The 17924-nt window shown below is 39.0% G+C and overlaps 1 protein-coding gene across 15 annotated transcripts in view; it reads right to left on the reverse strand.

Moving 5' to 3' along the window:
- Positions 1 to 16717, reverse strand: part of LOC308095989 (uncharacterized protein) — a 33044-nt gene extending 16327 nt beyond the window's left edge. For 7 of the 15 annotated variants that reach the window (XM_080443215.1, XM_080443224.1, XM_080443213.1 and 4 more), the window contains exons 1-10: positions 16553 to 16697; positions 15867 to 16339; positions 14061 to 15717; positions 13473 to 13736; positions 12835 to 13275; positions 9775 to 10164; positions 7763 to 8200; positions 6382 to 6810; positions 3200 to 3637; positions 182 to 619 (exon numbers count right to left, since the gene is read on the reverse strand). In XM_080443215.1, coding sequence (XP_080299341.1) covers positions 182 to 619; positions 3200 to 3637; positions 6382 to 6810; positions 7763 to 8200; positions 9775 to 10164; positions 12835 to 13275; positions 13473 to 13736; positions 14061 to 15717; positions 15867 to 16206 — 4835 coding nt within the window. In that variant the 5' untranslated portion in view covers positions 16207 to 16339; positions 16553 to 16697. Of the gene's footprint in view, positions 1 to 181; positions 620 to 3199; positions 3638 to 6381; positions 6811 to 7762; positions 8201 to 9774; positions 10165 to 12834; positions 13276 to 13466; positions 13737 to 14060; positions 15718 to 15866; positions 16340 to 16552 lie in introns of those variants that run through there. The other 8 variants (XM_080443220.1, XM_080443219.1, XM_080443210.1 and 5 more) reach the window with 8 other exon arrangements.
- Positions 16718 to 17924: the final 1207 nt, after the last annotated feature.

The raw sequence follows: 17924 nt of genomic DNA on the forward strand, positions 1-17924 counted from the left end.
CTAATATTGAAATTCCCCAAAAAAGTGAAGCCAGGTTGAAAGTGGTTAAGTGTGTCTGTGAGTTTTATAAATATTGAACCAATGAAAAGTATTAACAAGAGCTTGTGAATAAATAATAACTACATTGGATCCATTGGAACACAGGTTATTTTTTCCTGAAAAAGAAAGTAAAAACATTAACCTGAGTTGTGAGATGTAGGGTAGACACTGAAGGAAGATCCTCACTTCACTCTCTTCATCTGACCAACCTCTCAGCTCTACTGGTTTCTTCTCTGGTTGGAGTTTCAGCAGCTCTAGGAGGAGGGAGACCTTTCTCTCAGAGAGGTCTATGGACCAGACTGCAGGAGCTGACTGGTAAACTGGTTTTAATGCTGGAAGAACACTTCTGCCTGTTTGAGTCTCATAGTTCTTCACATAGGAGTATAGGTCCAGTAGTAGATCACATTTCCACTTCCTGTTTTGCCAGCAGTCATGCCAGTCAATAAAGGGGAATGTTTTGTAATTACACACAGAAGACAACTGTTCCAGAATCTTCTCTCCTGTTTCTTCTTCCCGTTCTGCTGCTTCACAGAAGAGCTGCCCCAGGAACTTGGTTTTTCCTCCCGATGGACCTTTAACACTGCAACAGATCAAATGAAACCAACATGAAATGCTGATCTCTGATCATAAACAGAACCAAAAAATGATGGACACTGGACAATGTATCCATCAGATTTTATGTGGAAAAAGGTCAATGGAAAATGAAAGAATCAGAAAATGTACATTACTAATACTTCTTAACCCATTAAAAACCGGGAAAGCCATGTCATTTTAGATTTTTGCGGTGGCTATTCAGAAATAGCAGATCTACAAGCTCACAGCGCGTCACTTTGTGCCGCGCTGCGAGCTTGTACGTTTGCTATTTTTGAACATTATTATAATGTCTTTAAAGTGTGAGAACTACTGATTTAGAAGGCATTTGTAGAATGGGCCTCAGGTCTTAATGGGTTAATGCTTAAACTATATTTCTCTGTACTTTGTGGTCTAGTGTTAGCGTAACCATTGTCCTGGGAAAAGACCACAACACTGCTGTCCTGATAACAATGACATAACACAACTCAGCAGTGATTCATGCTTACACCTATAGTATCATATGGAGATACATATTCTTTGAGTGATTCATGTATTATCTGATTGTATTCTTATGATTGTTTGTATCATGCATAGAATGTAGCCACTGTCTGGCAGAAGACTTGAATCTCCATGCATTTGTTTTTGTTTGTTCATAAATGAATGCCGTATTTTACAGTCAGCGCAGTGTCATGAAAAAGTAGCAAACAAAATAGCCGATCCACAATCTCACAACACATAATGGTGTGTTGTGAGATTGTAGATCTGCCATTTTCTTTTTTCAATTTTCCTTTTTTCTAATTGATGATAATTGTCACCTAATATTGAATTGCCAAAAAAAGTGAAGCCAGGTTGAAAGTGGTTCAGTGTGTCTGTGAGTTTTATAAATATTGAACCAATGAAAAGTATTAACAAGAGCTTGTGAATAAATAATAACTACATTGGATCCATTGGAACACAGGTTCTTTTTTCCATTTCCTGAAAAAAGTAACGGTTTTGGACATACAAGGATTCCACCTACTGTAACAGTGATGACAAAGCATACTTTCTCTTGTTCTCTCTGCTTTTTGATTCTTTCATGGATATGCTCTACAACTCTTTGTATTAACCACATTCAACCTAGCTTCCCTATTTTGGGCATGTCATTATAGGTGAACATTTTCCCAAAACACATAATGAAATAAATAAAATAAATACAAAATAATATTTATCTCCTTTAAATTCAGTTCACCAACACTGATGAATAATCAGTTCATACTTAATTAAACCACATTAATCACACCTCAATATCTTTAGAAAATGTAGACAGCTTTTATATGTAGACAAACATTAACAATATGAACCCTAGTGTCCCTATTCTGGGGGCAAACATTGATGACAAAGACATCCATAGGCAAAGATGCAAATTGTATGCCCAGGCAAACATACTAGTGCGGAAATTTCACAAATGCTCTGTACATGTCAAGGTATCACTCTTTAAAGCCTTCTGTACACCATTGTATACGGCTCACTTATGGAGTAACTACAAAGCTAGCAGCATGCGAAAACTAAGAGTTGCATATAATGATGCTCTACGGTTGCTAGTGAGGGTACCAAGATGGCACAGTGCCAGCCAGTTGTTTGTAAACCTGGGGGTACCTACCTGTCAAGCCCTGTTAAGAAATGTAATGTACAAATTCATATGTCGTCTTGAAAAGTCTGAAAATCATGTTATTAAGATTTTAATTAACCCTGTCAAGAGTTCTACTCGGTTCTCTTCCATGATATGGAGACATTGGCGTAACAGCCTCTACTGACTTTGAACAGCTGTAGTTGGACTGTTTTTTTATGTGTTTTTTTTCTTCTTTTTATTATTTTAATTGTTTTTACTGTGTGATTGTCACCTGTTGTATGGACCCTGAGTCTGAAATAAAGATTGAATTGAATTGGGCAGAAATAGACGATCTTTAAGTTCACACTGCATCGCAGATTTGGAATAGAGGGAAACACTAAAAGACCTGGTATGGAGCCTTAGGGGTCTTCAGTCCAGAAGGAGCGAGTGCATTCTCCGGCAGCGGCAACAGCCGCGGAACGTCCGCGGAACTTCCGGTGGAGGAGCGGCAGCTCCCGGCAGTGACTGCCGGCGGTGGAGCGTCAGCTGCCGGCGGAGCAGCGGAACTGCCGCGGAAACTGCCGGTGGAGGAGCGGCAGTCGCGGAACTGCCGGTGGAGGAGCGGCAGTCAACTTCTTTTTCCGCCTATAAAGTATAGTTTTGGACCATGACGGAGCCGCGCCGAATCAGCAGACCTTGAGGCCAAGGAGTCGCGCCCGAGCGCCTCCAGGCGCGAGTGCCCGCGACGACCGGCCGATGGTCTGCTATTCGACTAAGCGGCGTCCGAGTTATGTACCGATAGGCACAGAATCGTAAATAATATTAGTGGGGACTGCGTTACACAAACGCAGCACACTCCCAAAGCTGACGCCACCGGCAGCTCCAGCCGCCGCCGCCGCCGCCGCCGCCACCGCCAGCAGCCGCTGCCGGAAAATGCACTCGCTGTCCCTCCTTCAGTCAACTGAGGGGTAGTGGATAAAAGAAAGTAAAAACATGAACCTGAGTTGTGAGATGTAGGGTAGACACTGAAGGAAGATCCTCACTTCACTCTCTTCATCTGACCAGCCTGTCAGATCTACTGGTTTCTTCTCTGGTTGGAGTTTCAGCAGCTCTAGGAGGAGGGAGACCTTTCTCTCTGAGAGGTCTATGGACCAGACTGTAGGAGCTGACTGGTAAACTGGTTTTAATGCCGGAAGAACACTTCTGCCTGTTTGAGTCTCATAGTTCTTCACATAGGAGTATAGGTCCAGTAGTAGATAACATTGCCACTTCCTGTATTGCCAGTGGTCAGACCAGTCAATAAAGGGGAATGTTTCGTAATTACACACAGAAGACAACTGTTCCAGAATCTTCTCTCCTGTTTCTTCTTCCCGTTCTGCTGCTTCACAGAAGAGCTGCCCCAGGAACTTGGTTTTTCCTCCCGATGGACCTTTAACACTGCAACAGATCATGATCTCTGATCATAAACAGAACCAAAAAATGATGGACACTGGACAATGTATCCATCAGATTTTATGTGGAAAAAGGTCAATGGAAAATGAAAGAATCAGAAAATGTACATTACTAATACTTCTTAACCCATTAAAACCGGGAAAGCCATGTCATTTTAGATTTTTGCGGTGGCTATTCAGAAATAGCAGATCTACAAGCTCACAGCACGTCACTTTGTGCCGCGCTGCGAGCTTGTACGTCTGCTATTTTTGAACATTATTGTAATATCTTTAAAGTGTGAGAACTACTGATTTAGAAGGCATCTGTAGAATGGGCCTCAGGTCTTAATGGGTTAATGCTTAAACTTTATTTCTCTGTACTTTGTGGTCTAGTGTTAGTGTAACCATTGTCCAGGGAAAAGACCACAACACTGCTGTCCTGATAACAATGGCATAACACAACTCAGCAGTGATTCATGCTTACACCTATAGTATCATATGGAGACTAGAAAAAGTGCTCCTCGGAGCACAGGTCTCCGCCAGGTCAGGTAGGTTATTGTGGATCAGCAATGTTCAGAATTTGCCAATCAAGATGGAATATAAAAAATCGGACGGAACCATCTTGATCACTTGACTATAGAGATAATGTGTACTGATTTGCATGATGTTTGGACAAAATGTGTAGGAGTAATATAAAAAATAAGAATCGGCCTCCTGGTGGCGCTATAATAGGGCAATGTGAAAAGGGTGGCGTTTGTTCTTCAACATAGTGCGAATGTGCGTGCAAAGTTCCACCACAATCGGACGCTGCGTTCATGATTTGCAGCATTTTGTTCAAAACGGGCCACTCCTGCAAACTTTAGATGTCAATGTTAGCCAATCAGGGTGGAATATGAAAAATCAAATAGACCCATCTTGATCACATGACTATAGAGATCATGTGTACCGATTTGCGTGAAATTTGGATAAAATATGAAAGCTTAATCTCAAAATATGTGTTTTACATAAGTCGGCCTCCTGGTGGCGCTATAAAAGGCTAATGTGAAAAATGCAGGGCATATGTTTTTCCTTGGCCTCTAGGGAGTATGCGTGCAAAGTTTTACGCAGATCGGTGCAGTTACAGTTATAAATGCAAATTGGCCTTTTATAGCGCCACCATGAGGCTGATTTGAAAACGTTCAAGTGGCATTTGTTCCTCGGCATAGTGGGAATGTGCGTGTGAAATTTCACGGAAATCGCAAGCTGCGTTCATGATTTGAGGCATTTAGTTCAAAATGGACCAATCCTGCAAACTTTGGGAGCCAACCTTAGCCAATCAGGATGGAATGTGGAAAATCAGACAGATCCGTGTTGATCACATGAATATAGAGATACTGTGTACCGATTTGCGTGATGTTTGGATAAAATCTGTAGGAGTAATATAAAAAAATGGGTTTTGCACAAATCGGTCTCCTGGTGGCGCTATAACAGGCCCATGTGAAAAATTTGGGGCAGAGGTTCTGAATTGGCATCCAGGGAGTGTGTGTGCACAGTTTCGCAGCGACCGGGCCAACGGTGCCTGAGATTAGCTGTTCACAGACAGATGGACGGACGGACACACGGACACACAAACGGACACACGGACAGGGGGTAAAACATACTCTAATAACATATTCTTTGAGTGATTCATGTATTATCTGATTGTATTCTTATGATTGTTTGTATCATGCATAGAATGTTGCCACTGTCGGGCAGAAGACTTGCATCTCCATGCATTTGTTTTTGTTTGTTCATAAATGAATGCCGTATTTTACAGTTCAGCGCAGTGTCATGAAAAAGTAGCAAACAAAATAGCCGATCCACAAGCTCACAAACATCACATAATGGTGTGTTGTGAGATTGTAGATCTGCCATTTTCTTTTTTCTAATTGATGATAATTGTCACCTAATATTGAAATTCCCCAAAAAGTGAAGCCAGGTTGAAAGTGGTTAAGTGTGTCTGTGAGTTTTATAAATATTGAACCAATGAAAAGTATTAACAAGAGCTTGTGACTAAGTAATAACTACATTGCATCCATTGGAACACAGGTTCTGGTTTCATTTCCTGAAAAGTAACGGTTTTGGACAAGGTTTCCACCTGACAGTGATGATATAGCATACTTTCTCTTGTTCTCTCTGCTTTTTGCTTCTTTCATGGATATGCTGAACAGCTCTTTGTATTAACCAAGTTCAACCTGGGTTCCCTATTTTGGTCATGTCATTATAGGTGAAAATGCTCCACAAATACACAAAAACAAATATCTAAATTCAGAAATAGTGAAAATAACCAATCTACCAGCTCACAACATTGTGGGACACACAACACTGTGACAAAGTATGATATGGGGCCTATGTGGTTATGAAATTAAATAATCTCTCTCTCATTGTATAATTATTTATAATAGAATACAAAATTATATTTATTTCCTCTAAATTCAGTGCACCAAAAGTGATGAATAATCAGGTCATAATTAATTCAAACACATTAATAATACCTCAATATCTTTAGAAAAGGTAAACAGCTTTTATATGTAGACAAATATTAACAATATGAACCCAGTGTCACTATTCTGGGGTGAAGATTTAGCAGAAATAGCAGATCTTTAAGCTCACACTGCGTCAACAAATTTAGTGTAGAGGGAGCCACAAAAGGACCTAGTATAGAGCCTTGGGGGACCTCAGTAAACTAACTATGTAGGGTCTAAGTGGATTAAAGAAAGTAAACACATTAACCTGAGTTGTGAGATGTAGGGTAGACACTGAAAGAAGATCCTCACTTCACTCTCTTCATCTGACCAGCCCCACAGCTCTACTGGTTTCTTCTCTGGTTGGAGTTTCAGCAGCTCTAGGAGGAGGGAGACCGTTCTCTCTGAGAGGTCTATGTACCAGACTGCAGGAGCTGACTGGTAAACTGTTTTTAATGCTGGAAGAACACTTCTGCCTGTTTGAGTCTCATAGTTCTTCACATAGGAGTATAGGTCCAGTAGTAGATCACTTTGATACTTCCTGTCTTCCCAATCATTAGTCTCCTCAATGAAGGGGAATGTTTCGTAATTACACACAGAAGACAACTGTTTGAGAATATTCTCTTCTGTTTCTTCTTCCCGTTCTGCTGCTTCACAGAAGAGCTGCCCCAGGGGTAACTCGGTTTGTTCTTGAACACTGCAACAGATCAAATGAAACCAACATGAAATACTGATCTCTTATCATAAACAGAACCAAAAAATGATGTACGCTGGACAATGTATCCATCAAAATGAAGGAATCAGAAAATGTACATTACTAATATGTCTTAACCCATTAAAACCGGGAAAGCCATGTAATTTTAGATTTTTGCAGTGGCTATTCAAACATAGCAGAGCTACCAGCTCACAACGCGTCACTTATTGCTGCACTGCGAGCTTGTACGTCTGCTATTTTTGAACATTATTGTAATATCTTTAAAGTGTGAGAACTACTGATTTAGAAGCCATTTGTAGAATGGGTCTCAGGTCTTAATGGGTTAAAACTTTATACGTTAAACTTTATTTCTATGTTTTTTGTGGACTAGTGCTAGTGTAACCATTGTCCTGGAAAAAGACCAGATCACTGTTGTTCTGATAACAATGACATTAACACAACTCAGCAGTTATTCATGCTTACACCTATAGTTTTACGGAGATCATAGTATCTGAGTGATTCATGTATTATAAGATTGTATTCTTATGATTGTTAGTATCGTGCACGGAATGTTGCCACTGTCGTGCAGAAGACTTGTATCTCCATGCATTTGTTTTTGTTTTTTCATATATTAATGCCAAATTTACAGTTCAGCGTAGTGTCATGAAAAAGTAGCAAACAAAATATCCGATCCACAAGCTCACAACACATAATGGTGTGTTGTGAGATTGTAGATCTGCCATTTTCTTTTTTCTAATTGATGATAATTGTCACCTAATATTGAAATTCCCCAAAAAAGTGAAGCCAGGTTGAAAGTGGTTAAGTGTGTCTGTGAGTTTTATAAATATTGAACCAATGAAAAGTATTAACAAGAGCTTGTGAATAAATAATAACTACATTGGATCCATTGGAACACAGGTTATTTTTTCCTGAAAAAGAAAGTAAAAACATTAACCTGAGTTGTGAGATGTAGGGTAGACACTGAAGGAAGATCCTCACTTCACTCTCTTCATCTGACCAACCTCTCAGCTCTACTGGTTTCTTCTCTGGTTGGAGTTTCAGCAGCTCTAGGAGGAGGGAGACCTTTCTCTCAGAGAGGTCTATGGACCAGACTGCAGGAGCTGACTGGTAAACTGGTTTTAATGCTGGAAGAACACTTCTGCCTGTTTGAGTCTCATAGTTCTTCACATAGGAGTATAGGTCCAGTAGTAGATCACATTTCCACTTCCTGTTTTGCCAGCAGTCATGCCAGTCAATAAAGGGGAATGTTTTGTAATTACACACAGAAGACAACTGTTCCAGAATCTTCTCTCCTGTTTCTTCTTCCCGTTCTGCTGCTTCACAGAAGAGCTTCACCAGCAACTTGGTTTGTCCTCCTGATGGACCTTGAACACTGCAACAGATCAAATGAAACCAACATGAAATGCTGATCTCTGATCATAAACAGAACCAAAAAATGATGGACACTGGACAATGTATCCATCAGATTTGATGTGGAAAAAGTTAATGGAAAATGAAGGAATCAGAACATTTACATTACTAATACTTCTTAACCCATTAAAACCGGGAAAGCCATGTCATTTTAGATTTTTGCGGTGGCTATTCAGAAATAGCCCGTCGAGTGACGGGCTCACAGCGCGTCACTTTGTGCCACGCTGCGAGCTTGTACGTCTGCTATTTTTGAACATTATTATAATGTCTTTAAAGTGTGAGAACTACTGATTTAGAAGGCATTTGTAGAATGGGCCTCAGGTCTTAATGGGTTAATAATTAAACTTTATTTCTCTGTACTTTGTGGTCTAGTGTAACCATTGTCCTGGGAAAAGACCACAACACTGCTGTCCTGATAAAAATGGCATAACACAACTCAGCAGTGATTCATGCTTACACCTATAGTATCATATGGAGATAACATATTCTTTGAGTGATTCCTGTATTATCTGATTGTATTCTTATGATTGTTTGTATCATGCATAGAATGTTGCCACTGTCTGGCAGAAGACTTGTATCTCCATGCATTTGTTTTTGTTTGTTCATATATTAATGCCAAATTTACAGTTCAGCGCAGTGTCATGAAAAAGTAGCAAACAAAATAGCCGATCCACAAGCTCACAACACATAATGGTGTGTTGTGAGATTGTAGAAAAGTTAAGCCAGGTTGAAAGTGGTTAAGTGTGTCTGTGAATTTTATAAATATTGAACCAATGAAAAGTATTAACAAGAGCTTGTGAATAAATATATTGGATCCATTGGGACACAGGTTCTTTTTTCTATTTCCTGATAAGTAACGCTTTTGGACAAGGTTTCCAACCTACTGTAACAGTGATGACAAAGCATACTTTCTCTTGTTCTCTCTGCTTTTTGCTTCTTTCATGGATATGCTGCACAGCTCTTTGTATTAACCACGTTCAACCTAGCTTCCCTATTTTGGGCATGTCATTATAGGTGAACATTTTCAAAAACACACAATGAAATAAATAAAATTAAAAAGGTAAAAATAAATAGTGAAAACAGCCAATCTACCAGCTCATAACATTATGTGACACATGACATGGTAATAAGACAAAGTATGATATGGGGCTCATGTGGTTAAGACATTAAATAATCTCTTTCTCTCGTTTTATTATAATTCTTTATAATAGAATACAACATTATATTTATCTCCTTTAAATTCAGTGCACCAAAACTGACGAATAATCAGGTCATAATTAATTCAAGCACATTAATCGCACCTCATTATCTATAGAAAAGGTAGGCAGATTTATATGTAGACAAACATTAAACAATATGAACCCTAGTGTCCCTATTTTAGGGCAAACATTGGGCAGAAATAGCTGATCGTTGAGCTCAAACTGCATCACAGATTTGGTATAGAGGGAAACACTAAAGGACCAAGTATAGACTTGGGGGTCCTTAGTCAACTAATTGGTAGGGTCTAAGTAGATCAAAGATAGTAAAAACATTAACCTGAGCGTTGAGATGTAGGGTAGACACTGAAGGAAGATCCTCACTTCACTCTCTTCATCTGACCAGCCTCTCAGCTCTACTGGTTTCTTCTCTGGTTGGAGTATCAGCAGCTCTAGGAGGAGGGAGGCCTTTCTCTCTGATAGGTCTATGGACCAGACTGCAGCTGACTGGTAAACAGGTAGTAATACTGGAAGAACACTCTTGTGTGATTGAGCCTCATATTCTTTGAAATGGGAGTACAGGTCTAGAAGGAAGTCCCATTTGTGATGCCAATATTCAGACAGCGAAAACACTTCCTCTATTGTCTGTGCGTTTAACCTCTCATGGAGAGCTGCTTGCACACACAGATTCATCAGAAATCTTTGTCCCGTTTGATTCTGAGAAGCAAATCTGTAGATTATGAAAAATAAGCAGAATCAACTCAATTAAAAACTTGATTCATAAACCTACAAAATATAAGAGAAAAAGGTAATGTGTAGCTCAACATACTACAATTAAAATGTAGAGATTTGATTAAATTAGAATTGTAAATAGACTAGACTCTTTTATCAAGATAACAAGATACATAATTGTGATTATAGTATTAGCTAAGATAACTTGAATGACATCTTAATACAAATCATACATATATGAACATTCATGTTAATTTCCTCTAACCTAAAAGAATCCCTGTCCTCAAAATACAAGTAAACATAGTTTAACTCTTTGAACACCTTGATAGCAGAATCCTCTGACCCCCGCCCCCACCTCTCTTTTCTCTGTAAATATACCTATGATTCTACTGGGTTTTATTCCAATATATTTTGTATGTATGTATTATATCTCTGCTGTCCAGCAGCAACCAGCTAACTCCAAAGCGCTCATTTTTCAGTTAATGAAAAAACTAAATATAACTTTTTCAGTAAATGAAGAAAACCTTATATTTTTTAAAACAAAGCAATACTGCCTCATCAAAGTTGGTATAGTGACTTGCATGTGTCATTATATTATCACCACTTTACCCAAATCCATCTCAAGTGGAGTTAGGAGTCCGATCAGCAGACAATAGCTCCAATGATTCAGCCCTCTTAGTCTCACACAAAGAGAAATCAGTAGTAGAAAAAATGCTTAGCACAGAATTAACCAAAGTCAGTATCTGGTTAGAAGACAACAGGCTGTCACTCCACTTGGGCAAAACAGAGGCAATCCTGTTTGCATCTACAGCCAAGCTAAAGAAATCCCCAGGGCTTACGGTAGTGGTTGGCAACTCGCCTATTAAAGATAAGGAAGAAGTAACATATTTGGGATGCATACTAAATAACTCCTTATCTGGAGAGAGCATGGCTCTGAAAGTTATCTTGAAAGTAAACCAGAGGATAAAATTCCTTGCTAGAATATCGCCCTTCGTAGATCGAAATGCGCTAATAATACTGGCAGGGGCATTGGTACAATGCCATTTCGACTATGCATGCACATCCTGGTACTCCAACATCCCAAAGATCCTGAAAAAAAAGCTCCAGACCTCGCAAAACAAATTAGTTAGAGTGATCCACAAGTTACATCCCAGAACTCACCTTCTGCCGGCCCATTTCAACAGCCTCAAGTGGCTCAAAGTCGAGGAAAGAGTAATTCAAATTAAAATGTGTATGGTCCACAGGATCATAAATAATGCTGCACCTAAGTACCTAGATGAATATTTTACCAAGGTCAGCACAGTACATAGGTACTCAACCAGAGGAAGCTCCACTAACTTTGTGCCTCACCTATTTAGCAGTTGCATGGGCCAGAGTTCATTCCTGTACACTGCAACAGATGCATGGAACGAACTACCAACAAGCATCAAGACCACTAGCTCCATGGCTGGCTTTAAGTTCTCCCTTAAGAGATGGCTCACTACCAGTGCGACCTAAAAGTACATTTTTTAATTAGGGTGCGCACGCACACGCACACACGCACACACACACACACGCATACACATATAGATACTCACACACACGCCCGCACCTACACCAAGATCAACAGGACCACGATGGAAATAAGCTTCTGGCTTTCTTGTGTCTATCCTTTTGACTATTCCCTGTGTACATTGTTTTGTTATGTGCAAATTGTCAATAAATCAATCAATCAATCAATCAATCGCTGCTGAGGGAGAGGTTTCAAATGGGTCTAAATTCCTAAAAGCTGACAATGTATCTCCAAGCTCACAATGCATCACAACGTGTGAATTAATGCCCTGATGCTCCATGACACTTATTATATAGGCTTCAATAATAAACAGGACTTTAATATTACAATAACTTCTGCAAAGAGGGTTTCACAGTTGCAAAGTTGGAGTTTCAGTGGAACTAGCGAGAGAAATGCCTATGAACTAATTTCTTGTCACATTGATCTCCTCAGAAAACACTTCATAGATTTAAGAAATAGAATTACTTGTTTTCATAACATTAGCGTCAGTGCTAAGCTTGATAAACAGGTACACTGCAGTGCATAGTTTTAACAGACTACGGGGGAAAACCCTGCCTCGTTAGTGTGTTTATCTGCTGCGCCACAGCAGCTCTCCTCTCTGTGTCTGCGCTCACTGCGCTGTGGCACAGCATGATGGCAGCAGCAGGGAGAGGAGAGGGGGTGGAGTTTGTTGCTTTGACGGACAGTTTGAGGATCGAATGGAGTTGGGAGGTTTTGTCAGAAGCGCTTTTTAATACTTTACATTGGTTATTTATTTTTAATTTTTTACACAGACGTAAAGGGTGTTCAATAACGTTGATTTATGAAAAAAAGAAAAGAAAAGAAAATGGAGTTAGCTGGTTCCTGCTGGACAGCGACTATATGTATTACTGATGAATCGATAACAATGGACCAGAATGGAAAAAAGCCCACTGGGGCTTTTTGTGTTGTCGTTTTAGCACAAACTATTATTGTACTACCTGTACTGTTAATAATCATGTTAATAAAATATTCAATCAATCAATCAAATTATTCCAATACATCTTTGTGGGAACTACTTCTTTAAATATAGTGTCATTATTGAAGTTTAAATGTACTGAGGTAAACTGATTAAATATACAACATATTCCCAGTTACCTGAGCTTTGAAATGTAGGGTAGACACCGAAGGAAAGTCTTCACTTCACTCTCTTCATCTGACCAGCCTCTCAACTCAACTAGTTTCTTCTCTGGTTGGAGTTTCAAGCATTCTAGGAAGACAGAGGCCTTTCTCTCTGATAGGTCTATGGACCAGACTGTAGGGGCTGGGGGGTAAAGTGGCTTCAGAATTGGAAGAACATGTTTATATCCTTTACTGCTGCTGATATGTAGGTAAAGATCAAGCAGGATGTCATATCTCGTAGTAGTGTAAACAGAGAACAATGACAGCAGTGTATTCACTGAGCTCTGAAATACTTTCCTTTTTTGAATTGCTGCCTCTCGGCACAAATCTAGTAACAGGCGCTTCTCTTCCCCCTCCAGTAATCCAGGGAACTGTTCCTGAACCGGTGAGTCTGCAACTCTGGATGCGTCTCTGAAACTTAATTGCAGTATTCAAACAAGCATGGGTCACAAAACAAATTTGTGCAACTTTCTAATAGGGCTGTCACCAAACAAGATGTTCTTAAAAACATGACTGTTTCAAAGTTCAGCAATTCAACCAGCAAAGGGGATGTTATATTTAATTTAGATATAAGGAAAGAATAGAAAGTATCAACATTACACTAAAACACACACCTGAGTTTGTCGATATGAGGCAGAGACTCCAACAGGGTCCATCTCAGATCTTGACAGGCAGTGGTCTTCCTGTCCCAGAGGAGGCAGAGGTGAACCCTCAAAGGACTGTTCTGCATGACCTCTACTGCTCTTTCAAACACTTGTCTTTTACCACAACAGACTGGGAGGTGCAACTCATTTCCACCAAGGCCAAGTAAACCTCTGTAGTCCATCTCCTCACTGAGAAGTAAAGCCTCCCAGAGCTGGCTTTTCAAGGTGTCACACCTGTAAGAAAAGGTTTTCCTGAAGTGAGACCTTTCCCTCCATATACAGGCAATTCAAATAATTTTTTTGAAACTTTAAATATTTGTTACTTCACTGTTAATGTTGTACCAGGGTTCCGTACCAGTTGATAGAATTGATAGATTTAAAAGCTTAGCATCTATATCGTATTGAAGTAACATCATGAACCATCTAATACAGATATATTCAAAATATGATTGATTAAAAACTAAACAAAAAACAAACTAATGAACAGTATGAGTGCTATGGTAACAACCTATTTGATAAACTATAGAATATTTAGTGAAAATCAGAATACATGCTCACCCATCTAATTGGACATTTTCCAGACAGCCAAGTATTAATCTCAGTCCTTGTTCTGATACAGTGTCCTTAAGTTTAAGCTTTAGCTTTCTATGTTGGGACTGACTCATTACATAGGACACAGCACAGTAATGGTGAGGATCAAGATTGTCTCTGCTCAAATCAAGGCAATAATCCAGTTTCTCCAGAAAGTGAAGACAGGCCTCAGTGGACTGAGATTCATACAAGCATTGGCATAAAAACATTATGTTGGTGTCATCAGTGTCATCCCGATCTTGATTTGGTAGGAATTTGCTTATCACTTCTCTGATGAAAGTGTTAGATATGTCCTTCAACTGCTGATCTGGAACCAGACATTTTAACTTTTTATGATTTTTCTCGCTACTCAAACCACACAAGAAAGGGATCACATATTTCATGTGCTTCATCTCTTCAGTGCAGCACTGTTTCAGAAGCTCAGTTATTTTGTCAGGATTCTTCAAAAACCACAACCCTGCAAAAAACTCCTGTAAAGTGTAGTGGAGAAATGCAGAATGGGTTTCCCATTCTGTAGGATCAACTCGAACATGAAGTGTGTTCAGGAAGGCTGAATAAACACAGCTGTCTTCACAAGACAGTGTTGTAATGTTCACAGATTTATTTTGAGTTGCCTGAAAAGCAGCCTGCGTCAGAGCAAATATTGAATCACTGTTGTCTCTGATATGCTTGTTTAGGCTATCTTTTGTTTTGCCACTGTGCTGTTCAATGCATCCGCGAAGAGTGTTTAAATATATTTCAGTTACTGTACATCGTTCTTGAGGTGCCATAGAGTTTGTAAAAGAAAAGCAGGCAACCACCATCAATGCATATACAGGGACATGGCAAAGACTGAACAACTCTACATTGTTCAAAATGCTGCTCAACTGCTCAGTGCTCAACATCTTAGCTAAGTAATCATTGATGGAATTGGTGCTGAATCCTTTCACCTCCACTCTGAAAGAAGCCCAGTCTGATAGGAATTCTTCTGATTCAACCTCTGGTCTACATGTGATCACAATCTTTGCCTCAGGAAGCAGGTCCCCTTCAACAAGTCTCTTGATCACTGGGGCAGAAGTGAGATCTGTGAGTCCATCAAAAATGATAGTAACATTTTCAGAATTCCTCTTTATGTCCTCCAAAACTTCTTCTTTTGCTTCTTTTGCTTCATCTGGTTCACTAAATGTATTGAAGAGAAGATCCTCCAAACTCATGTGATTTGTGAAGCAGGACATTTCTCTCTTATCAAAATAGAACATGTAATCTAGGTCCTTGTTGTCACTTCCTCCCCAGATTTTCAGCATTTGATGTGCAACTGTTGTCTTTCCAATTCCAGTCTTACCAACCAGGAGAATTGTGTTCTCACGTGTTTTGAGTATGTCATCTACAGATAGTTTCTGTTTATCCTCAGGAATGTAGGTCTTCATTTTTTTAGGCCGGGTTTTCTTACATTTTTTGTTCTTGATTTTTATTATTTTATATGGTGCAGTTTCATTTCCTTGCGTGTCCAATACCAGTGGAGTGAAAGACAGATCTAAATGCTTATCCTTTTGTAGAAAGTGCTTGCTTTGTTTCCACACATCTTCTGATAGTTTAATAGCTTTTTTCTTTAACTTTGCCTGGTATTTGTGGCATGGTGTTGAACCTAAAATGAAAAGAATAGCAAGTGGATAAATCATCTGTGAACTGACTAAAATACCTACGCCATTATTGTTGAATTATGGTTTCATATCAATACTATAATAGTTCAATACTGTCTGTATTTGCCATTTTCCACCTTTAGATAATACATACCTTTACAATAGTTCATATCAATGTCCACATCATCTCTGAAAGAAAAGCAGGCGATCCAAGGGTGTAGGTCCTTATTTAAGGTCCTCTTCCTAGTTATGTCAATGATCTTTAGTAATTCATAGCAGGCTTTCTCCCCTTTGAGTGTGACCCTGTCCAGTATTGTTCTTGTTTGATTAAAGTCAGTAGTCTCTGTCTGTATGTCACTGACATCCTCCTTAGAGAACACTCTTTGCTGATGCAGATTCTCCACAATAACAGAAAGGTTCTGTAGTCCCCCATTCACCAGGCGGGTTCTGGCGTTCTTGATGTATTCCACAGCTGACTGACTTGTACTCGCCATGTCAATTTATACTTGCTGCAGCCTATACTAACCACAGTCCATCGGCTAGAAAGTTTTTAATTGGCATTTGTGTTAATAGTAATGATTCAATGCTTTTGTCCATTAATATGTTCTTCATCAGTTGTGTAAAATACTGAAATGTAAAAACATTGACAAAATATTGTAGTGCACAATCATTTGCCATACAGCATCTAAACATTTCTGACACTCTTAGTACAGTAGATAGATGCTTCACTTACAATGATAATATCGCACGTCAGACATACATCCAACATCAAAGAAAGCAATGTTTAAACCTGCAAAATCAAATAAAACTACATAAAGTAGTTTTCAAAGTCATACTAACCTATCTTTCTCCAAGGTGGTTGTGTCCAGCTGGCTCGCTAACTGGGTGAGGTCATTCTGCTGGGACTGTGAAGCACAATGTCCTCAGGTGGGACCAAGTCTGTTGTTGAAGGGACAATCACTGTTGACAACTATACCTCCTCCCTCAGCTCCACAAGATCTATAACTAAACAATCAAAAGCAAAAGAGGTTAATGAATACTGAGTTTTAGGGATTTTTTCTGTACATTACAAACAAGTCACAATAAATGATACATGGTGGATATAGAAATCTGGTCAGAACAGTAAAAAAATAGTGTAACTGCCATAATGGGTGGTAATTTGTTACATTTTTCATTTCTATACGTAATATAATGTATTTGTCCTAAACTTGGGTTTACCAGGTATTTGTTGCACCGGAAGATCTAATTGTCTTGATCATGCCGGAACGCTTTATAAGGTGTAGTTTCATGCAGATTCACAAGCGTGTTACACTGATACACTTCCGCTCACTAAGGAGCGTATTGTTGTTTGAGCATGTGCGGGACGGAATAAGGTATTTGTCTTTGCTTTCTAAATGTGTACATTTACGTTCCTATCATGTGTCTTCTTTATGTTGATTTGATGTATTTTGTTCCAGTTGTGCGTTGATGTTGTCGACCATGGATTCGCTCTCATTCCCTTTGGTTTATGTGCAGTCAGCGAGGTGTGTTTGTGTTTCAGTCATGTGTTTGTTACATTCATGTTGTTTATACTTTAATGTTCCATTATTTATGTGCGTGTATTGTTTATGCTTTGTTTTGTACAGTTTTACGTTGTTGGATTGTTTAAGAATTATGTATAAAGACGATTTCAGAGCACATACTAACAGACTTTTTATTTTATCAGGTTTGTTGAAAATAATGGATTTAATTGACCTACGAACATTAGTTCGTTAGTTGTGTACAGAGCGAAAAATAGAGGGTTGCCAAAACAGTTACAGAAGTTATTTGTATTGAGCTCAGAGGAGGGGGATCACAGAAGAAAATATTATTTTAAACATCTGTTTGCTCGGACGACATTAAAACAAATGTGTATCTCTGTTACAGGTATAAAGTTATGGAATGCGCAAAGCAAGGACTTGAAGAGTTGTACAACAATGTTTCAGTTTAAGAAATGGTTCAAAAGGGGAAAAATTATAAAGTATGAATTGGAAGGTTAATTTTCATTTACATTAATCTTTTGCTTATTTCTGTTTAATTTTCCAGTACTTTCGTTATTTGTTCTCTAATCTTCGTTTTTTCTGTTTTCATTTTTTCTGTTTAGCTTACTCATTATTTTCTGATGAATCATGGTGATGTATTGGTTGGTAGGATATTTGATGATTTTAATGGCACAAAGGGACAGGTATAAATA

Source organism: Gymnoscopelus braueri (assembly GCF_963280865.1).
Source record: "Gymnoscopelus braueri genome assembly, chromosome: 11".
In the NCBI taxonomy this organism is placed as follows: Eukaryota; Metazoa; Chordata; class Actinopteri; order Myctophiformes; family Myctophidae; genus Gymnoscopelus; species Gymnoscopelus braueri.